This window comes from Cydia pomonella, chromosome 26 (assembly GCF_033807575.1).
Source record: "Cydia pomonella isolate Wapato2018A chromosome 26, ilCydPomo1, whole genome shotgun sequence".
Classification (NCBI taxonomy): domain Eukaryota; kingdom Metazoa; phylum Arthropoda; class Insecta; order Lepidoptera; family Tortricidae; genus Cydia; species Cydia pomonella.
The window spans coordinates 8,648,587-8,672,801 of record NC_084728.1 but is presented as its reverse complement, the minus strand read 5'-3'; the positions used below and the strand labels follow the sequence as shown (position 1 = coordinate 8,672,801).

At 38.1% G+C, this 24,215-nt stretch overlaps 1 protein-coding gene across 1 annotated transcript; it reads right to left on the bottom strand.

Moving 5' to 3' along the window:
- Positions 1–2,614: 2,614 nt before the first annotated feature.
- On the bottom strand, positions 2,615–23,685 carry LOC133531983 (uncharacterized). The gene is made up of 6 exons (XM_061870439.1): positions 22,085–23,685; positions 19,719–19,883; positions 16,070–16,276; positions 10,833–11,024; positions 7,778–7,876; positions 2,615–2,833 (listed from the first exon to the last, which is right to left on the bottom strand). The coding sequence occupies exons 1-5, from the start codon at positions 22,119–22,121 to the stop codon at positions 7,857–7,859; spliced, it is 621 nt and encodes a 206-aa protein (XP_061726423.1). The 5' UTR covers positions 22,122–23,685; the 3' UTR covers positions 2,615–2,833; positions 7,778–7,856.
- Positions 23,686–24,215: the final 530 nt, after the last annotated feature.

The following is a 24,215-nucleotide window of genomic DNA, read 5'->3' as shown; positions in this document are numbered from 1 at the left end:
ATACCTGACCGCTGTTTGTTGGGCCTGCGACTATATACCCTAATTTAGTCTCAAATAGTATCGTCTGCCTATCACTTAATTCAATTTTATGTGACCCTAACAAGTTCCAAAAGAGATCAGCCCCAATTAAAAAATCAATCTCGGATGGCTTATAAAAGTTAGGGTCAGCTAAACAGATGTTAGAAGGAATATTCATTCGCGATATATCCATCTGTTGATATGGCATCTCGTCAGTTATAGATGGCAAAACAGAGCAATTTAAATAAGTCGAGTAGGTGTTATCTAACGAGTTAATTGGCACCTGGCACATTTTACCTACGTGAGACTTTAATTTGTTTATGCCTGTAATCGATTTATTTACTCGATTAGTATGTAAATTTAACTGCCGACATATCTTCTCAGTCATAAAACAAGTCGCACTGCCATTATCCAAAACTGCCCTGGCTATGATCTCGCGATTGTCATGCCCGTATACTTTTATTAATGCAGTGGTTAACAGTCCGACGTTCGGTTCAGATGCATGGGAATATGACGTTAATGCAGGAACGGAGGCGGTGGCCGGCGCCGGCGCATCACTCGGCTCAGTAGCTGCCCGTGACGCGGAACGCTCACACGATTTTGATCCTGTTTTTTGCATGTGCTCTGTGATATGAATGAGTGAATTATGCTTGCGCTTACATATCCTACAACCTGCCTTCTTGCAATGGTTTGCGTAGTGATCTCGTCGGAAGCAATTAAAACATACTTTATAATTCGGCAGCAAATTAAGCCGCTCGATAGTGCTTAACGCGAGAAACTGGGAACAGTTATTTAAGCTATGCTCACCATTGCATTTCGGACATAATTGAGACGGGGAAGTGACACAGTGTTCAGTGGTTTGAGTCGAAAGCAATACCCTATGTTTAGACGCAATTTTAGCCGGCTGACTAGATTGACCGGCGCCTGAGGCGCTCGATAACTCTAAAGTTTCAATATACCATATAAGCATGTTACCGAGTATCTTGAATAGATTTCCACAGGAATTATTAAAACTTATAGAAGGACGAACAAGTGGACAAGCTAGAAATATGATTAAAAAATACTTTATTAAAATAAGAGGGCAGTCTACCGAAATCATTTAATTAGATGACCTATGTACCTAAAACTAATAATAATTAAAATGTATAAATATTTCATATAGACTCCTTAACTCAAAAAATCTTTTGAATTTAAGATTAGTAGTTAAGTTTAAGATTACGTAATGTGATTTTTTTTATTGAAATAAACAGCTGAAATTTTTAATTTTTTTTTTTTTTTTTTTTTTTATAAGGGTTCCGTTTTTTGCCATTTGGCTACGGAACCCTAAAAAGATGCGACATGCAGGTTCTGCCAGGAGTGGAGACTGCAATGCACATTCTCTGTTCCTGTGGACCACTAATGTCAAAAAGAAGTACCTTAGGGCGGCACGTATTGCAACCCTGTGAGGTACAGTACCCCTAGTGTAAATAAATTCGATTTCCAAACGTGACGTACGCGTTTGCGTTTAGTCTCATTTTGTATTGGATTTCGAAAGAGCGCGCCAAGCGGGACGTTTTGGAAACTCAAAATCCTATACAAAATGAGACTTAACGCAAACGCGTTCGTCACGTTATGATGTCGATCAAAGTTACACTAGTGGTACTGAACATTACGACCTAAAGAATCTGGAAATTCCTGGATTCACGGTAATGAACTAGCTTATGAATGAATTATTGTAGCTTAACATAATTATATGTAACACTGTATTACTAGGGTAAGTCCGGGGTAGATGGCCATAGTTTTTTAAAGATGCTGTTAAAAGTTACTATTAAAATCTATATAGATAATTAAAATTTGAACAAATAATTTTGATATATTGAGCAAGAAAATTACGAAATCTAATGAGATCAACATTAAAAAAAAGTTATATTTTTATCTTAATTGGCCATCTCTCCCGAGGTGTTCAGATGAAATGGCCAAAACGAACGTTTTACATAAGTACAGTTGGCCATCTTTCCCGAAGATATCAGGGTGTGATGACCATAACAATGATTTTACCTACTTTTGTTTTTTTTTTGTACAATTTTTGATCGTAGCTTAGCATCCATGAACAATGCGAAGTTAACTGAACAGTAAGTACCGATACCCAACGGTTCCATGAATTCTGTCAATGGACCATCTCTCCCTTATGGCCAACTACCCCGGAATTATCCTATTCATAAGTGCTAGTTGCTAGGCCTACATGAATAAAGTATATTTGAACTGAACTTTCTAGGGCCGTCACAATAGTTCACTGCTTGGGCGACGTGGCAAAGCCAACACCCTAATAATAATAATAGGTATATTGTAGGTAGTATTAGGTAGGTAGGTAAATTGCGCTACCGATGAAGTTGACCAGTATAGTAAAACCTCTCAAAAATAGCTTTTGTGCCTTCTAGTCTCTTCTAGCACCAAAACGCCTTGGTCAAGCCTGTTCATAATTTAATTAATAAAATATAATGCCCTTAACTACACGTTTACCTAATTTCATTTAAATTACAAAAAATATACTTAAGTTATAGCGTAACAAACTTTCTTCTGATAGTTCAGTTTAAAATACAAATAAACAATAATAAAATAAAATAAAAAGCATTTTATTTCATGCAAAGAACAATTACATTTTTAAGGTGAGAAAAAACTAAAATTAATTTGAAAAAAGTAAAATGAATTATATATTATGTGTTTTCTTTTTTTGGTTGCTGCACGTACCCCTCCTCTTACGTGAAGGTGAAGACCTCCTCTAAAGATTTCCATTTTTCTCTGTCCTGAGTTATTTGTGGCCAGCAGGGTCCCGCTACTTTTATTATGTAAAATACAAATACAAATTATTAATTATTTGAATGTGAGTGGTTATAAATGGTGGTAGGGTTAGTATTTGGTTACATCACAATCAGCCAGAATTTGGCGTAAAATACTCGGACTCTCAATATGCATGTCATCATCGAAAAAAAAACATCGAAATGCCGGGACGTGCCCCTAGCCAGCAGTGTGTTCCAAGTTCGGTTTAAAGAATTTTATTTCTCATAAGATTTTTTTTACAATTCACTTACATGAGAATTAGGAGTAAATAAGTTAACATTGTACGGGTGAGCGTATGCATGCGTATTTAAATAAATAATAAATAAATAATAAATATTATAGGACATTATTACACAAATCGACTAAGTCCCACAGTAAGCTCAATAAGGCTTGTGTTGAGGGTACTTAGACAACGATATATATAATATATAAATATTTATAAATACTTAGATACATAGAAAACATCCATGACTCAGGAACAAATATCCATTTCTCATCACACGAATAAATGCCCTTACCAGGATTTGAACCCGGGACCATCGGCTTCATAGGCAGGGTCACTACCCACTAGGCCAGAGCGGTCGGTTTACATTCACACAATACAAACAAGTGCCTTAAGAGCCCTTAATCCTTGGAGCGTTCTCCGATTTCACGAAATAACGCTCGATAGATGGCGTTGGCGCTCGGTACGCGAGCGCCGGCAACGCGACGCGCGTTTCAATGCAGACTAGAATAATCTTGATAGTTTTCAATATAATTTCAAGCAACATTAATTTTAGTGTTATATGATATCATATGGGCACTCTTTATTTTATTTTATATGCACAGTAGTTTTTTTTTATGTACACTACTACTAAGTGTACAGACTACAGAGTGTACTATAACCCTTGCTCTTTATTCTGTCTCTTTCACACCAATGGAAAATGAAGAAGTTAGTAAATGACTGCAGGTATAAATAAAGTATATTAGTGCGATAGAGAGACAGATAGTGTTTTGTTGTCGTATCGTAAACGATTGGCATGTTGGCCACACACTTGCTTGGTGCCTAGCCAAAATACCAATCGTTTGCGTATATTAGTGCGATAGAGAGACAGTAGTGTTTCGTTGTCGTATCGTAAACGATTGGCATGTTGGCTACGCACCCATGATACCTAGCCAAGAAGCCAATCGATTGCGCATATTAGTGCGATAGAGAGACAGATAGTGTTTCCTTGTCGTATCGTAAACGTTTGGCATGTTGGCTACGCACCCATGCTGCCCAGCCAAGATGCCAATCGTTTGTGCATATTAGTACGAGAGAGAGACAGATAGTGTTTCGTTGTCGTATCGTTTGGCATGGTGGCTACGCACCCATGCTGCCTAGTCAAGATGCCAATCGTTTGCGCACATTAGTGCTATAGAGTTTCAGTGTTATTTGAAATCACGTTAGGGTTTGTATTATTATTTATGACCCGAATGAAGTCCATCCAGGTTCTTATGATGGAGTCAGGAGTTGGTCACCAGAACTCCTAATCTACTCATTATAATTCCATCGTGCTTGGGCTCAAAAGAATTGCCCTGACGAACACCATCGATCTAGATGAGGTCCAGGGTCTCATGACGGAGTCAGGAGTTGGTCACCAGAACTCCCCAGAACTCCTAATCTACTCATCATAACTCCATCGAGCTTGGGCTCAATAGATTTACCCTGATGAGCACCATCAATCTAGATGAAGTCCAGGGTCTCATGATGGAGTCAGGAGTAGGTCACTAGAACTCCTAATCTACTCATTATAATTCCATCGTGTTTGGGCTCAAAAGATTTGCCCTGACGAGTACCATCGATCTAGATGAAGTCCAGGGTCTCATGATGGAGTCAGGAGTTGGTCACCAGAACTCCTAATCTACTCATTATAATTCCATCGTGTATGGGCTCAATAGATTTGCCCTCACGAGCACCATCAATCTAGATGATGTTCAGGGTCTCATGATGGAGTCAGGAGTTGGTCACTAGAACTCCTAATCTACTCATTATAATTCCATCGTGTTTGGGCTCAAAAGATTTGCCCTGACGAGTACCATCGATCTAGATGAAGTCCAGGGTCTCATGATGGAGTCAGGAGTTGGTCACCAGAACTCGTAATCTATTTATCATAACTCCATCGTGTTTGGGCTCAATAGATTTACCCCGACAAGCACCATCAAATTACCATTATGATGAATAGATTAGGAGTTCTGGTGACCAACTCCTGAGTCCATCATGAGACCCTCGACTTAATCTAGATCGATGGTACTCGTCAGGGCAAATCTTTTGAGCCCAAACACGATGGAGTTATGATGAATAGACTAGGAGTTCTGGTGACCAACTCCTGAGTCCATCATGAGACCCTGGACCTGATCTAGATTGATGGTGCTCGTCAGGGCAACTCTATTGAGCCCAAACACGATGGAGTTATGATGAGTAGATTAGGAGTTCTGGTGACCAACTCCTGACTCCATCATGAGACCCTGGACCTCATCTAGGTCGATGGTGCTCGTCATGGCAAATCTCATGAGCCCAAACACGTTGGAATTATAATGAGTAGATTAGGAGTTCTAGTGACCAACTCCTGACTCCATCATGAGACCCTGGACTTTATCTAGATTGATGATGCTCGTCAGGGCAAATCTATGGAGCCCAAACACGATGAGGTTATGATGAGTAGTTTAGGAGTTCTGGTGACCAACTTCTGACTCCATCATGAGACCCTGGACCTCATCTAGATCGATGGTGTTCATCAGGGCAAATCTATTGAGCCCAAACACGATGGAGTTATGATCAGTAGATTAGGAGTTCTGGTGACCAACTCCTGACTCCATCATGAGACCCTGGACCTCATCTAGGTCGATGGTGTTCGTCAGGGCAAATCTGTTGAGCCCAAACACGATGGAGTTATGATGAGTAGATTAGGAGTTCTGGTGACCAACTCCTGACTCCATCATGAGACCCTGGGCCTCATCTAGATCTATGGTGCTCGTCAGGGCAAATCTTTTGAGCCAAAACACGATGGAATTATAATGAGTAGATTAGGAGTTCTAGTGACCAACTCCTGACTCCATCATGAGACCCTGGACTTTATCTAGATTGATGGTGCTCGTCAGGGCAAATCTATTGAGCCCAAACACGATGGCGTTATGATAAGTAGATTAAGAGTCCTGGTGACCAACTCCTGACTCCATCATGAGACCCTGGACCTCATCTAGATCGATGGTGTTCGTCAGGGCAAATCTTTTGAGCCCAAACACGATGGGATTATAATGAGTAGATTAGGAGTTCTGGTGACCAACTCCTGACTCCATCATGAGAACTTGGACTTCATCCGGGTCAAAAATAATAATGCAAATGCAAACCCTAACGTAATTTCAAGTAAAAATGCGTTTTTCAGAAAATCGCAGCCAAATAACACTAGACCCTACTCATAGTGTTGTGTTCCTGCCGGTGAGTAAGGTTGCCAGAGCTCAACGAGGGGCGGGAGGGGGTTAGAGTCGGCAACGCGCATGTAACTCCTCTGGAGTTGCAGGCGTACATAGGCTACGGATACTGCTTACCATCAGGCGGGCCGTAAGCTTGTTTGCCACCGACGTAGTATAAAAAAAAGGACCACTGAAAATCTATCAATAAGCGAGAGTCTGTTAAGCATAGTGTAAAAAATGAACTTTTATTAAGATTTTCTAATCGCAGTATATAGCACTTCTCGGAACTCCGTAGCTGATTACGATCGCAACGAATGCCTGACAATCGAGCACAGGTCCGTCCTCTAAGCGCGCTCCGCGCGGACTGAGAGCGGGGCGTCGCTGCTGCGTGATTTATACGTGTTTTAAAAAAATATAAATTTACGGTAATGTAGGTCCCATAGTTATGATTTTTTTTTTTATAGGTTAACATAAAGTTACAGTTTGCTATAATATTATTTTTAAAGCAAAATATGCGTACAACTTGCGGGAAAAAAATATAATAAAACCCTGTTTTCGCCAAAAAAATGAAGAAAACTCGGAAGGTATTTTATCAGATTTTTCAAATGAATCTTCGATTGTTAATCATTCCAGCCCCTCGTACGAGATATGTTGAATCAAATTGTAGTCATTCATGTACCAAATGATTCTTGTTTACAGCAAAATTGAGAACCGAAACGCCACATCTCACTGCAAAATTTGGAAAAGACTCCCAAAAAAACTCATTAAAAAAGAGGTTTAAAAGAGAAAATGAAAATTTGAACTGTTGGAGCCGCTAGTTTAGGAAACGATTATTTAAGTACGTTACCAGTTTTTGAATAAATACTAATAGTTACGTCGTAATCTTGAATGAAAAAGGAAGCATTTTACAAAATACGCTCGTCTGTAGGAATAAGGACTCTTAAATTACCTTAAAATATATACATATCTACAGTTTCCATTTAGTGTAACTACGCAAAAGGCAAAACATTATTTCTGCACTAAATGCGGGTCATTGACAAACAACAAACTCATTAATTTACCTTAGTAGGATTAATCTTAGGTGTAAGAAAATAAATCTAGCCATACGCGACCATATACCGCTCAGTACAAAATATAATTAGCGCAATTTTAGTATTTTTGTAAATTTTTATTGGTAAAAAATGTGATCATATAATGTTATTTAGCCTAGACTGCCCTACAACAAAATACTGGGTCGAAGTCGCCATTGGAAGGGCCAAATAGGAAGTTTTTTTTTTTTTTTTTTTTTTTTTTTTTTTTTTTTTTTTTTTTTTTTTTTTTTTTTTTTTTTTTTTTTTTTTTTTGGTTTTTGTTTTTATTTTATGTGTTTTCTCAAACTAACATAGTTATTAAGTCTAGAGTATAAGTACTAACATAATATGGATCTTTGATCTGAAATAAATAATTTTTATTTTATTTTTATTTTTTATTTAATGTTATTTACTTTAACGTATTCGATACATATACTTACATTAGTTGATAGTAAGAACGTGGTAAGAACTTCTCTTCGTTTCGCTCGCTTGTTTAATGATTAAAAATAAGCTTTATAGTTACTTTTCACTATGGCCATCTGTAAAACAAACAAAATATATTATATTAGATTTTTAACTGCATACTACTTAAATCTATGGTATCAAACAACGTGCCAATATATGAAATAAAAAACCACAAAAAAGAAAACCGACCTCATAAATGTTAGAATTATGGACATTGTATGATATAATTCATTGATGTCCAACACTGAATTCCGTACGTAAATACTATTTTAATTAAATTATGATTTATCATGAATATGGTAACGTTATAATGTTCATAATTTAGAATTAAGAAGTTAAACTGTTATGAAGATTTAAGTCCCCGCCAACACATACTGTCACAGTGGCGCCGTAGTTTTATGCACCGTCCACCAACGTCGGCCGGCGGGGTTCTCACAATGAGGCAGTATGCGTTGACGTGAACCGACGTTCGATTACTAAGACAGTATCTGCAAGTTAATTGATATCCATGTACCGTTAATAGTTTTCAATGGTTGATATTAAGTGAATAAAAGTTGTTAAAGTGTCTTGAGTGTTTTACTGCAGCTCGCTGTCCTACATAAAGGATAGAATAAAACAATATCCTATTTAAGTTACCAACATGTTTGAGGTCGGTGCGAAGCCAAATAGTATTTTATACAATCGTCATATAATAGAGAGCTTTTCAGTCGAGTACCGTGTTCAGGCAACGAAGCTTGCTGAGTTGCCTAAGTCAGGTACGAGATTGAAAAGCTTGATTATATCACTATTGTATACAATACTTTTTTTACGAGTCATCAAAAATAATACTTTTTTTTTACCATAAAACCTAAATAAGTAATGAAATTGGTAAGTATATCAGTAGACAAAAATGTAGTAAAAAGACATAATTGCGCGAGCCCCCTCGCGTCCGTCCCCCGTTCTATGGGTGCGCGGCGGCACGTGATTGGTATTTTTTTTTATTTGACTAATACAGTGTATCGAAATTTTTATTTCAGTTGAGTCGGGCGCCCATACATGAAATGGCTCCTACACGATGGCCCAGCGCGGGCCAGTCCAAGGGACGCATTTATGCGTTAGAGGGAGTAAGTGATATTGCTATCTCATTCCACCGCATAGCTGCGTCCCTTACTGGCCTACGCTGGGCCATCGTGTTAAGGAGCCCAAAAGTACGCAATTATAGGTAGGTATACGAAATCTTAATTCAATCATTACAGTCTAGGAGTAGAAAAATACTTTAATTAAATTAAGCTTTTAAGAGGCAACAGGAGTGGACATTTCTTCACACAAACATACTCGACTGTTTCCTCCGTGGTTTTTGAAGCTAGAGCAATGATTTTTCAACATAGATTATTATTATTAATATCTGTGTCGGACTGTTTTGATATTTTTGTTTCTTAAGGCGTATATGCACTTCTAATATTCTTCAAAACGGAAAGAGAAGAAACAGAAGCATGGTATTCAAAAGTAACATCAATTAACCTAAAAAACAAAACAGTCCGACACAGATAATTTTATTACCATATAGATCTTAAAATTTCGTTACATTTAGTTAAGTTTTGTAGGAGGAAACAGTCGAATACGAAACATCGTTTTATGAGATTTTTACGCAGGATTTTTCGCCTAACCTGACGTTGTCCTTATCGCACTAGTTTTAGGAGCCGCTTCCGTTAGCGAGACGGATATATTCACCTAAAATATTTAAATCTCAGCTCCCGTATCCTCTTAAATACCTACTTAAAGGTACCGTGTTCATCAATAATACATTGTGCCGGAGTTGCACACAATATTTTTCAATTCATCACACTTGCGAAGAATAAACTAAATTTTAATCGAAATCTTATACCTTTAAACGAGCAATTCTTGTATATATATATATACATTGTGCCGGAGTTACACACAATATTTTTCAATTCATCACACTTGCGAAGAATAAACTAAATTTTAATCGAAATCTTATACCTTTAAACGAGCAATTCTTGTATATATATATATATATTTCTGTGATCTCGGAAACGGCTCTAACGATTTCGTTAAAATTTGGTATATGGGGGTTTTTGGGGGTAAACAATCTATCTAGATTAGTCTTATGTTTAGGAAAACGCGTGTTTTCGAGTTTTCATGCGTTTTGCTTTCGACGCAGAATATGGTCGCTAATTTCGTGTTGCCGGCCACTGTCCGTCTGGTCCAGCGGGTTAAGACGCGGACTGCTAAACGAGTGTTACGGGTTCGAATCTCGCCCGGTGACTAACTTTTGTTTTTTTTATATGTTCAAGTTTATATATATTTTTTTAATTTTTATTGTTTTAGACAAGTTTAATTTAGTAAAAAAATGACCCATGTAATAAGATAAATTGACAATAGATGGCGTTACTCTGTGACAAGTGCTGTAAGGTTAAAATCGATTGTAAATAATAATAATTGTCAGTTCACATTTTACTTTTTAAGTTTATGTAGATTAATTACCACCTATACACCACCATATTACTATAAATAATTCTTAAAAACGATGACATTTTAAACATTCGTCCGCCATATTGTCATTCTTTGACAGGTTAGGCATCGAAGACACAGACCTATCCGGCATTCAGCCACGATTGAAAATGCTGTAAAAATATTAAATTAATCAAATTAAATATTTTTTTAGATAAACAAAGAAATAAATTATAAACGTCAGTATTTTAAAAGTAAAACTCATTTATACCTACTTGGTTCCTATAGATTAGACACAATAAAAAAAATTCCATAACTCCCTCTGGAGTCATAGCCTTTTTTTCACAATCCATAACTCCCGCGGGAACAATACATGCATTTATCATTAGACATTTATTGACTTGCATAGAAATGTATTATTGTTTTGCTCATTGTTATGTGTAAAAATTATTTTTAAGTAGTTAATACCTATGACGACGTACAATCAATACCAATAAAACATATTCTACTCGATTCTATACCTGCATGAAATAATATATTTTTGGAGCAAGTGTGATGAAAACAAATAAATGGCCTCACCATCATTGTAACCGGGGAGTGGTTTTCCTGTCCACCCGTAAGGCGTCGTATAGCCGTAAGGATATTGGTTGTCCTGTATAAGCGCAGCCTGGATGCGATCTCGTATTTCCCACGTCCTGCCGTGCACTTTGAAGAGATTGTATCTCTGCTTGTAATTATCCATCGTGCTTAGAAACTGGCAATAGTCGCTCACTGTTAAAAGAATGAAAGAAAAACCGTTTTTACAGTACATATGGGGCTACTTTATAGCACTAGTGCGAGAAGTAGCATATAACGTTACTGTGTCGAACATTTAAAGGGCCATATGTACTGTAAAACGTTGTACGATACATGTGCGAATAGGTAATTCGCAACTCGTGTCGATTTAAAACACTCCCTTCGGTCGTGTTTTAATTTATCGCCACTCGTTTCGAATTTCCTATTTTTCGCACTTGTATCGTAATGTACTATTATATACTACGTCAGTTTCAAACAAGCATACAGCACGCCTGATGGTAAGCAGTCACTGTTAGGGTCCTACTGGACGTAGAAATAATAATGCGGGCTGTATAAAAATAGAAATTTAAGATTATTATAATGTAATGTTTACCCAGGTATTGGCTGTTGTATTTATAAATGTTGTTACCTATGTATTTTTCATGTCACTATATGATGTTACTATAAATGTTGTATTGACTTGTAAAAGAGCCCTTGAGGCCTACTTGCAGAATAAATGTTTGAATTTTGAATTTTGAATAGGCTGGTTTATTCCGCCTTAATTACAAAGAAATCCTGGCCAAAAAATTATAAAAACTAATTCGTTCGTCCGTTTCCGGTGGAGTAAGTACGAGTATGTCAAGCCGAGTGTGTGCCGCGCGGCCTGCCGCGATGACCGCGCTCTGTCCGCCGTCCGCGCATCTCCCGTGCGCATGTCCAGTATTTAACAATCACGGTAGCCTATGTACGCCTGCAACTGTAGTATGGTCGCATTTTTACAAGCTTTTATTTAACTTGCTCTGTTAGTATGTATGGGACAAATCTTGCAAGTTAAATTTGACCCACTTCCCGGTTTCCGATGAAGCTGAAAATTTGAATACATATGTAAGTCGGGTGACAATGCAATATTATGGTACCATCAAGCTGATCTGATGATGGAGACAGGAGGTAGCCATCTGTGATAAAACAACGCAACCTAATTGTGTTTGGGGTTTTTAGAATTGTCTCGATGAGTATTAGTTGCCTGTGGAAAAAGGTACAGTCAGCGATAAAAGTTTGTATCAAAAATGAAATTTTTGCCAAAAACTTATTTATTATCACCTGTCATGCCCTGCGTCAGTTTCGCACTTACATACTTGTTAGAACGTGACAGGCATGGTGACAAATGATAAAGAGCCGACCATATTAGCCCTGTAGGGCTGAGATGGTCGGCTCTTTATCATTTGTCACCATACCTGTCCCGTTCTAATAAGTATGTAAGTGCGAAAGTGACGGGCATAGTGACAAGTGATAAAAATGGAACCATGATGCCGCCGCTGCTGTGTGTATTACATACGTTGTCGACCGTAACACTCCTCACCCTTGTTGATCTCTGGCAATCTTTCTCACCGGCAGGAACACAACACTATGAGTACCTAGGGTTAGGGTCAAATAGAATAGAAAATATTTATTCGAAAGACACAGAAAATAAAATAATACAAAAAAAAAAATCATCGTTATTTTTTTTTTTATACTACGTCGGTGGCAAACAAGCATACGGCCTGCCTGATGGTAAGCAGTCTCCGTAGCCTATGTACACCTGCAACTCCAGACTGACTGACTGACTGTTATCGCGGGACAACGATTTGACAGTACTGAAAGAACAATAACAAACACACACAAATAAACAATAACAGCATTGACACTACTATCGAAAAACGTTTATATATGTACCTATGAGCTCAAAATGTAGCTGTAGAAAATTTAGATTAAATTTTAGTCATCTACTAATGATGATAATGTTTAAGTTAAGTTAAGTTATTTATTTGCGAAAGATATAGGATGTTGCAGTTTATATTCCCAAATTTTATTAGACACACACACACACATACATACTCTACTCACACACATACGTACTCTGACATTGGGGACCTTTTACATCTCCAGATTTAATGTATTTTTAATCATAGAGACTATACATCTCTATTGTATTGTAGTAATCATTTATTTTAAGATTATTATAATGTAACGTTTGCCCAGGTATTGGCTGTTGTATTTATAAATGTTGTTATGTATTTTTCATGTCACTATATGATGTTACTATAAATGTTGTATTGACTTGTAAAAGAGCCCTTGAGGCCTACTTGCAGAATAAATTTTTGAATTTGAATTTTGAATTTTTGAATTTTATAGTTAACTGAGCCAAGCTACCTTGTCACACAGTGACATGCAAATTTTAAAGTTTTTACCTACCTAATACTAAACAACATGCACCTAAATAATGTCTAAAATTAATTCATGTGTATTTACATAGCAATATTTACATACAAAATAACAAATATTAAAGACTAATTATATCGTATAATACAAAATAAATTGAGCTGTAGCAGTTTACTTATCCAAATATTCATTTATTGAATAGAAGGTCTGTTTATTAAGCCATTGAAATAAACGTCTCTTAAATAATTGTGATGTAAGGCTTTTAATAGTATCTGGCAGCTTGTTAAACAAACGTATGCTCATGGGAACGCTTAGGTGCTCTAACCTTCCCATCCACCGAGACCTCAATGAGATGACTAACAAAAGGTTAAAGTCCAGAAACCCTCCTGCTCTACAGATGCCCAAACAACAAACCACTTGGAGTTTGATGGAGGCGTGGCAAGCGGAATGGGAGCACCACAAGGACCAAACAAACCCTCTTATCCCTCTCACACCTCAAACACCTCCCTCCGGCTTCAAAGAACCCCGTCGTGTATGGTCAGCCCTTAACCGCCTTAGAACCGGAATTGGTAACTGCGCACACCACTGGCATAAATGGGGCTGGAGCGCCTCTCCTGCCTGCGAGTGTGGGCATCCAGACCAGACCATCGATCACATAGTAATGGAATGTCCCCTCACAAAATACATGGGCCAAGTCAACGACTTCAATATCCTGGCTGAAGAAACGGTGGCTTACCTGAGTAGGGCGAAATTTTAAATTTTAAGTTGTTACTTACTATAATTTATACTCTCTACCGTTTTATATCCAGTGACATGTAACGAAGCCATACGATAAATAAATAAATAATGGGATAACAACTTTTCCTATAAAGACTCGTGTGTGTTCTCGGACATATCAGTTTGTTACGGTTTTATTAAAGTTACATATTTCGTCATTTTTTGTATATAGATTTTGATTGCATTTTACAAATACACACGTTTCAAATATGTATAAACAAGGAACAGTGAGAAGATTCAGTTTTTTGAATAATGGTCTGCATGAAGTTAACACGTTCACAGTCCAGTGCCCCATTTATGGGTCACACTAAACTTTCTCCACACGTCCATGCTCCACATATGGGTCACGAAGATACGACCAGGTATGCATTTAGATTAGTATAACATCATACCGCATAATAATATAGGGATAATTCTTATATATTTTTGTCTAGTTACACAAAAGCATACAGAAAGGTATTGTTCTAATTCGAGTGCGTGCTAGTTTTCTCAGTGACCTATATGTGGACATGTGATAGAAGTAATTTGCTTAAACGTACGAGGAAATGCATACATCTAGTATGGGGACTGTTAACGTGTTAATACCGAAACACCACAAATCGCGCGTATACACTGCTTTTGATGGTATCCTACTGTTATCCCTCATCAGGGACAATAGGGCTCTCAGGAGGGATTTTCATTTTTCACGGCCCAGCGCGGCTTCCTCCAGCTCCTCCCAGCCGAGGCAAACTGATGCAGCCTCCTTTTTCACTGTACGCCTCCAGGTGGTACGAGACGTGGGCGATCTTTGTCCCCTTTTCCCGGGAATTTTCTATGTCAGCCCTTGCTTGGATAGGTGGTTGTTTGGCCTTCGTAAAACATGTCCTGTCCAGCGCCATTTCCGCAGAAGTACCTCCTTAGCTAAAGGGTTTTGTCCGGTCAATTCGCATAATTTAGTATTGGAGATGGTCCGTGGCTAGTAGACTCCTACGATACGCCGCAAACACCTGGAGTCTACTGGTTATGTCTTGTTTGACGGGCCATGTTTCGCACCCATACAGGAGGACCAACTTCGCATCGAGTTGAAAACCCGTATGGTGCGGCGAGTGATGACTGTGGAAGTCCATACGGGCTTCAACATCTGCTTCTGCACCTCCCAGGGGGCCCATAACACTTCCCAGATATGTGAAGTTTACTACTTGCTCAACCGGTTCCCCGTTTATTAGAATTGACGTTGCATCCGGGGCGTGCAGGCGCATATACCTCGTTTTAGCACAGTTGATACACAGTCCTTATCTTGCTGCGGCATCGGCCAGGTTATCGGTCTTCGACTGCAAATGGTCTTGCGAGTAAGCACAGTTCAACAGCGAAGTCAATATCTTAAAGGGTTTTTCCATTGACCCAGGGCAGCCCCTTTCCCCTTGACTGGTAACTCTGTGCATCACATCGTCCATGACAATCAGGAACAGCAATGGTGACAGCAAGCCGTTTAACTCCAGCAGTGACGGGTATCGGATCTGATAATTGGCCCCTGTGAATTATTCGGCAAGTGGATCCTTCATAAAGGCACTTAATAACGGACGGACAGACGGACATAGCGAAACTGTAAGGGTTTCTAGGTGACTACAAAACCCAAAAAAGAATTAATAGCCGTTGGTCCAACATGCGATCCATCCAAGTCGCAATTCGTCCATTACGTGGTTCGTCCATGTATCTTTAATAGGTACAGTTCGTCCATAATGTGTAAAAAATATTCAAATACTTTTTGGGACTACATTACTAAGGTCAGACCAAGATAAGCTGGTAGCGGTTTTTTACAACCCACACAGTGCAAGTGTTATTTTAAACGTCATAGTTCTATGAAATTATGACGTTACTTAACACTTGCAACGGGCACAACCTAAAGGTTATAGCGCCACCTTTGGCCTTTGGTCTATTAGATGGCGCCACTTTTTAATATTTAAGAAATTTAAGACATATCAGTGAAAGAATAAGGAAGAAAGAGAAAGATGGCAGTAAATTTACGTGGCCATAAAGTTTTCTTTGACAATCCACCTCTATTTCAAATTCTCTTTAATTAAACTCACACATGAACTGAAGAGACCCAACAATGTCACTTCTCAAGTCTGTATTTGGCCCATAAACCTTATTGATCTTGGAAGTATTCCTGTACAACGAAATCATGTGATCAAAATACGTTTCAAGGTCCTGGTACATTTTTCCGGCGCCGAAATCGTATGTCCTGATGTATATTTTTTCCACCCTGTATACATCGCGCATCTTCATGTCCATATCTGAAAGAATAGATTCATATGAATATTATAACTAAGAAAATGTGTCTGTCTGTTTGTCACAGACAAAGTGTGTGTCGCCTAGACTATGGTGGAGAATATATGCAGACGTAGATTTCTGATTCTATATATTTTTCTGCCCTCCGGGCGGAAAGCGTCAACTTTGCTCCCGCTGCGCTAAACGAAGCTGCCGCTTTCCACCTCCGTCGAGCAGAAAAATAGTATGCGCACCACTGGAGGAAACGCAGGACATTCTATCCCGCGTGTTTGCCACCCTGGCCTTTCAGGTAACACCAGGCCTGGCCTGGCGGTTCGGGTAACAATTTTACACGCGCCACGCCTTTTTCCTATTTTTCCTCCTTTGGGACACAAATAACTATTTTTCATCAATCAGCAATAGAACACAAACAACGAATACTCTTAGTGTAAGGCCTGAGTGGACGCTCGAGTTGGGCGTGCAGCGGAGCGGGGCGTGCGGCGTGCATGTTAAACAAATGCAAGCGTATAGGAGCGGCCTTAGTTCAAGCTGCTCAAATCCCTTGTGAGCTCGACGCCACGCTGCACGGCCCGCCGAACGCTCTGCTTCGAGCGTCCACTCCGGCCTTAGTGTAAGGCCTCAGTGGACGCTCGAGTTGGGCGTGCAGCGGAGCGGGGCGTGCGGCGTGCATGTTAAACAAATGCAAGCGTATAGGAGCGGCCTTAGTGTTGATGTTGATGTTGTTAGAGTTAATGTTGATGAAGGTGCCACTGATAACGACATCGCTGATTTCGTCTTAAATAAAACGGGAGTGAGAATAAGACCGCAAAAAATACAGATGAGACAAAGCAAAGGATATGAGGCGTACAAATTTTTCATTCCAGAAAATAATCTATCGGTTTTTATGAATGAAAATCTGTGGCCAAGCGGAGTTGCTTTCCGACAGCCACGCTGCACGCCCCGCCGAACGCTCCGCTTCGAGCGTCCACTCAGGCCTTACACTTACACCTTCGGAATGCCCGCCTGCAGATATTTATTCCTTTAGCAGGGCGATAGTTAACAAGATTAGTGAATAAGATTATGTTCGCCTTTTGTACATTAAGTTTTTCTTTTGTGCAATAAAGTTTTAAATAAATAAATAAATAGTTCTGAATTCAAATACATAATCGTTGCCAGTTACCTACCAAAAGACTGTGAATGTTTCAAACCTTCACATATCTCGCCTCCTTGGGTGGAAAAGCTTCAGGCTTAAACCGTTGAAACCTTCGAGCAACACAGGGAAGGGAGACGGCATTCATACGATTTCCCCTCCGCCAAAGCATTGGCACAACTGTGCCTATGGCGGTGCATATTATGACGCGTCCGTACACAAAAAGAGATCGAGGTGTGCAAGATTTGTCTTTGACGTGTGTTATTTTCTATGTATTTGTGTCGTCATTACAGATTGGATTTTGTATGTAGTGAGTGAGAAGTGCGACTGTGTGCACGTTTCCCCCCGCAAAAAAGGCAGAAAGACTTGTACGGTAAGATATCGCTTAGGCTCCTACCTTCCGGACGAGTCGGAAGCCGGTGTTGCTCGAAGGTTGAAACGTTTTAGTTGAAATTTGGTAGATATAGGTATTTTGGCTGGTGGAATTGACTTAAGGGGGAAATATACTACATTATCGTCCATACAAAAAGAAAAAACGTTTTTTCACTTGTAAATATTTTCCATTCTCCATGATTTTCTAGTATGTTATTGACACAATGAAAAACTAGGTTTATATGTTTTCCTAAAAATATTTTTGTTTATTAAAAAAAAGGCCGAAACCTATAAATCTATACTATAATGTATTATGCTGAAGCGATCGACATCAAAATCAAAGTGATTTCTTAAGATTTAGTTAGTGGAAAACGTTTTGTCCCGAAATGGAATTTCATAGAAAAATAAACGTTATTTCTTTAGATTCGAAAAACTATTCTTCACCATTAATGATTGAAGGAATCGACAAAACAACTGTGTAACTAAACTGCTCACAAAATTTCACGAGAATCAGTTGAGAAATGCCACCTGTACGGTCACGTCTGAAAATATCGATACGAAATAAGTGCCACAAATATGTATACACGACTTTATTGCCCATATATTAAGGTAGTATACATATTTTTGGCACATTTTTCGTACTAATATTTTCAGACGTGACTGTACATAAGAGACCACCCGGTTACACGAAATAGTTTTTGCCCAAGCTGAAACAGCAGGGATCGGAAACCGGTATTTTTTGTATGGGAACGAAAACGGTATTTTTTCGTTCTTAGTTAATTACTTCATTTCTAATTAGGCAATCTAATAATACGAAGTCGTTATCTGAAAACACAACTGAGTCCTACATTTAGAGTATAAAATAAACCGAAATATATGGTTATTTCGATGTTTTTGCAAAAAACCGGTTCCGATCCCTGTGAAACAGAGTCCTTCGCTTCGCTTCGATCAACTAATCCCCGCTGGAGAGCCTAGTTACGGCTGGAACCGTAGCCGACCAGTCAGATCAGTTCCAGCAGTTCCAAAGCGGCCCTAGCTGACGTCCCTCAGCTCGTCCGTCTCCCAACCCGCAGTGGCTCCGGCAGCTTCAGGGGAGTACTTGCGTGGTGGAACTGACCTCGGAGCAAAATCGGTACCGGCCTAGAACGTACCCTACCCTATGACTCTGAATCGTGTGCTTGCGGCGGAATTTTCGGTGGAATAAATTTAGTTCTTTATTTAACTCTCTGTTTTATTTATTCACACCGTCAACCGTAGCATATGTCAAGTATGGAGTGTGGAATTAAGAGGAGTAACATCTCTTATGGTAGAACTGTTGCAAAAGTGTCCAGCTGTCAGCTATAAATAATTGTTCCAAAGCTCTCCAGAGTAGCGCTCGAGTAGCTAAGAACCTAGGCGCTATTAAAGGAGTAAAATGCGCTGTCTATGATTTGATTTTTTTGTTCAAGTATTCTAGGTATTGTAGCGCCACCTATTTAAGGTTTTTTGATGACACTTTTTGGTACATGGAGATTTATTTCCTTACCTCCACCTTCCGTAATGTCAAGTAGACCTACTTGACATATGCTACGGTATAACCTCTGTAACTAATATACCTTTTAAGTTAATTTTACTAACCATATATTATTATTTTTGACGACCGATCTGGCCTAGTGGGTATAGTGACCCTGCCTACGACGCTGATGGTCCCGGGTTTAAATCCTGGTAAGGGCATTTATTCGTGTGATGAGCATGGATATTTGTTCTTGAGTCATGGGTGTTTTCTATTTAAGTATTTATAAATATTTATATATTACATATATCTTTGTCTAAGTACCCTCAACACAAGCCTTATTGAGCTTACTGTGGGACTTAGTCAATTTGTGTAATAATGTCCTATAATATTTATTTATATATGGACATCAAGATCTGAAATAAAGATATTTATTTTAATACATATACTTTACCTTTTATAAATTCAATTGTCATTTGTATAATAGCGCCCGCCTCCTTCGCGTTTAACTGCTTTTTGGTCCACGGTTTGTTCTTTCTTCTAGATCCCATTTTCTCCATTTCCAATATTTCCTGCCAGGATTGGTCAGTACTGTTCGTGAGTTGGATTATCCAGAGCACTGAAGAACACATATTTTATAGTATATTGAGGCCCAGAATATACATCTTGGGCCAATTAAACCCGATAGATTTGAACCACCCTGAGGTTATAATATAAGGAGCAAGAAACATTATATGAGTTTTGGCCAAACTCATTTTTTTGTCGAAAAAAAATTAAAATTGTTTCCGTTTTCTGCACACGACACGTTCTTTAAAAACCTTGGTGAAAATATTATTACAAGGAATGTAGTTTTTTTATTTTACTTAGAGACATAAATTGCGAGAATACTTTAAAACTTTAATGTCTGTCAGTAGGTATGTCTAAAGGCAGCGTCACAGCTAAAATGGAGTTTTTTACTAAGTGATAACAAAGACAATTTTCACAAAAATTTACATTATCTGTAAAACAAGACGATTTCAGGAAACTTTGTATGACATTTTACCTAAGTCTCTCAAAGCGGTCAAGAATACACCTTTAAAATCTCTTCTTCCTCGCGTTGTCTCGGCATTTTGCCACTGCTTATGGAAGCCTGGGGTCCGCTTGACAACTAATCCCAAGATTTGGCGTAGGCACCAGTTTTTACGAAAGCGACTGCCATCCGACTTTCCAACCCAGAGGGTAAACTACGCCTTGTTGGGTTTAGTCCGGGTTCCTCACGATGTTTTCCTTCACCGAAAAGCGACTGGTAAATATCAAATGATATTTCGCACATAAGTTCCGAAAAACTCAATGGTACGAGCCGGGGTTTGAACCCGCGACCTCCGGATTGCAAGTCGCACGCTCTTACCGCTAGACCACCAGCGCTTTAGACCACCTTTAGATCACCTTTAAAATCTGTCGGGTTTAATTAGCCCTCGCCTCGGTGTATAATAGCATAGTGTTTGCGTCATCCACGACGACGCGCAGATTTGTTAAATTATTCATATTCATATTATTCATATTCATATTATTCATATTTTTATTGATAAAGGTATAGTTTCTATTTTTCTCCGTGAGCTTCTACGGATTATCGTCTTATCTATTGTTTAAAAACCGCAAAGGCGCGTGCCACTATAAAAAAATGGTCAGGCCGCATAGGTAGCGTTTATTGAATTACTACTCTATTGAGCACGGAATAAGATTAATTATGAACTAATACAGAATTCTAACAGAATAGCTGTCTGATCTCTATTGGTGCGTCTAAGGTAGGCGACTAAACGCTCTCAAACCAGCTTAACTTGTGACACTGCGATCCGAAACAAAGATACGTATTCGAAGACCTCGCTTGCACTGGTAATGCGAGCGCACGGCTAGCTAGCGCCAAGGAAGCAATGTTATGTTTCTCGAAGAGCAGGTAAAAAACAGGGCCGGATTTTCACACAAATATATTTGGGTGGTTTTACGTTCTTTAATTTAAAGAGATAAAACATAACACTATTTAAATAGTAGGTACACATCTAACAGAATGGGTTTGTGTAATTACAATAATAACGAGATATACTCATTTTTATAATCAACTGTTCAAACAGTTGTTTGCTAATTTTAAACTTTAAACAGGCTAATTTTAAATAAACAATAAAACAATGGTAAAATAGTAATAAATATGTATATCCATTTAACAATCCCGTACTACTAATGTTAAAATAGACCTATATGTTATAATTATGTACACTAAAATAAAGATATTATTTACAATAGAGTACACATTTAGTAAAACATTTATACAAATTTATATTATGAGTCAACAAAAAAATAAGTAACATATACATAATAGTGTATGCATAAAATAAATAAATATAAAACAAAACATGCATATCGTTTAGAGTCAAATCACGCTAACCCTTTCAAGCAAACCATACAAACAGTGTCAGTTTGTTAGAAGTCTGAAGAGTTAGCGTTATTCGACTGTAGGTAAAATCACAGAAAACAATGTGTGAAATTTGCCACCGCTACTCCGGACCCTAGTCATTATTTTTTATTAGTAATATTTATGTCCTGAAAGACAAAATTAAAGGATCGTTTCCAAATATTCTTGTCCATGTAAAATTAAAATCACTAAGTAATTAAATAAGTGAATGAGTATGAATATGAGTTGAATTTTATTGCTAATGTCGACTCCATAGCTCGCTATTAGTCTTACCACACGATAAAAACTCCAATGCCTAATTATTTTATTGCCTGAATTGAAGTATAAAGAAATTGAATTAAAAAGAATGCCGACTCATGAAAAGGGGTACTCACGTAAAAGTAAAAGAATTCCCAATGCAAATGATTTCATGTTTTTCTTTCTTACCTATTGAAGTTTACATTGTGATTCTGAGCCCAAAACGGCCCAATGAAAACATAAAAAATGTATTTTTTTTACAAGAAAAAAAAAGATGTGTACATTTTCATTGTTTTCATTGGGAGTTTTTTTCCACGTTCCACCCAGCAGGTGTCAATAGGGTTGATTCCAATTTTTTGAAACGCCCGTATTACGTTCTATATTAACTAAAAGTTGCCCTAAAATTCAACTTTTATACCAAAAACTTAAATATGTTAAATTAACAAAATATATTTTGACAGATGCTTTCGCGCCCAAAACGCTGTTTGAAAATTTTGTGACGTCACAGTTTACGGTTTGACACATAACTACATACGCACGTAGAAGATACGAATTGTCAACTGACATTTGTCATTTGTTGTTTATCGCCTAACTGTCAACAGTGTCAATCCGAGAGTTGTGACGTCATCAGAATCTTCAATGACGTTTCGAGTTTGGTCACGTGACGTGTGCCAAAAGGTATTTTAAATTCAATATTTACAAAAATATGGTCATTACAGGTCCCCTAAAAGTAGTTTAACATGTTCTTATAATCCAAAAGAATTTATTGGGATACAATTCTGCCCTAAAATTTGTAGATGGAAACAACTCTATGGTCACCGAAATGAAATAGGGCGCGATAAGTTTAAATTTGGAATTTGATGCAAAAAATATCGAGAAGCGGTTATTTTTCGCTGGATTTGGATTTTTGGATACAATTTGGCTAATCTGAAGACCTCATTCTCGGTGGAGTCATAAGAAATCCCAATTTGTTCCCAACTACACAAAAATTCGTTTTTGTAATTCAGAGGAAGATTGTTTGGGAATTATGGAAATAGGTTGAAATTGGCTTAGAGGTTATACAGAATAGGGAACTCTATGTATACACCAAATTATATGAAAATTTAAAGGAAAAATATTGTCAAAAAAACAAAAAAAGTGGCCCCGCAATCACAATGTAAACTTACCACAAATTTACAAACTTAAATAAGTAATTTTCAATTGTGTAAGTACTTTAGGTTATTATCCATTTCCTAATTTCACAGTTTTATGTTTTCATAGTACCTAAAGTATAATAGTTTAATCAAAATCATTACATTGTTAATTTGACGACCGGTTTGGCCTAGTGGGTAGTGACCCTGCCTACGAAGCTGATGGTCCCGGGTTCAAATCCTGGTAAGGGCATTTATTCGTGTGATGAGCATGGATATTTGTTCTTGAGTCATGGATGTTTTCTATGTATTTAAGTATTTATAAATATTTAAATATTATATATATCGTTGTCTAAGTACCCTCAACACAAGCCTTATTGAGCTTACTGTGGGACTTAGTCAATTTGTGTAATAATGTCCTATAATATTTATTTATTTATAATTAAGATAATATGAACAATCTATTATAATCATAAGGGGTTTAGATATATTATGTTTACTGCATAGGTATATTGATTAAAATTTAAGCGCACATTTAAAGCTATATGTTTGATAATTAGCGTAAACAAATCACAATATACAGTCTGATGCAGAGAGAGGTGACCCCCCCCCCCTGCATATACTGATTGTATGCAGGGGGGGGGGGGGGTCACCTCTCTGTAGCTGACTGTACAGTTTCAATAAGCCAACGTTCTTATTTATTTATCGTATGGCGTTTACACACTGGTTACATACATATAAAAAACTTAATTCAAAATTTCTGCAGATAAATACTCGCATCTTTTGTCAGGTGTTTAAAATCCTCAGCTGGTCCGTTGTACTTCGTGACGGGGCACTCGAATACCATGTGCTGCACCGTCTGCTCTGGGTGTCCACATTCGCACGCCGCAGACTCGTTCCACCCCCACTTGTGCCAGAGGTACGCACAATTACCGAAGCCAGTTCTGAGGCGGTTAAGTCTGCACCATATTTCTCGGCTTTCCGTGAACTCTTGAGGCCGTTTCCCTGGGTCCAATTCAAAAATGGTGTTGTCTACACCGTGCTGAGCCTCCCATTCTCTCTAAAAATATTACACACCTCTAACACATTGATAATAAGGTCGCACAGTCAAAGAATTTAATTTCCTACCTATTGTATT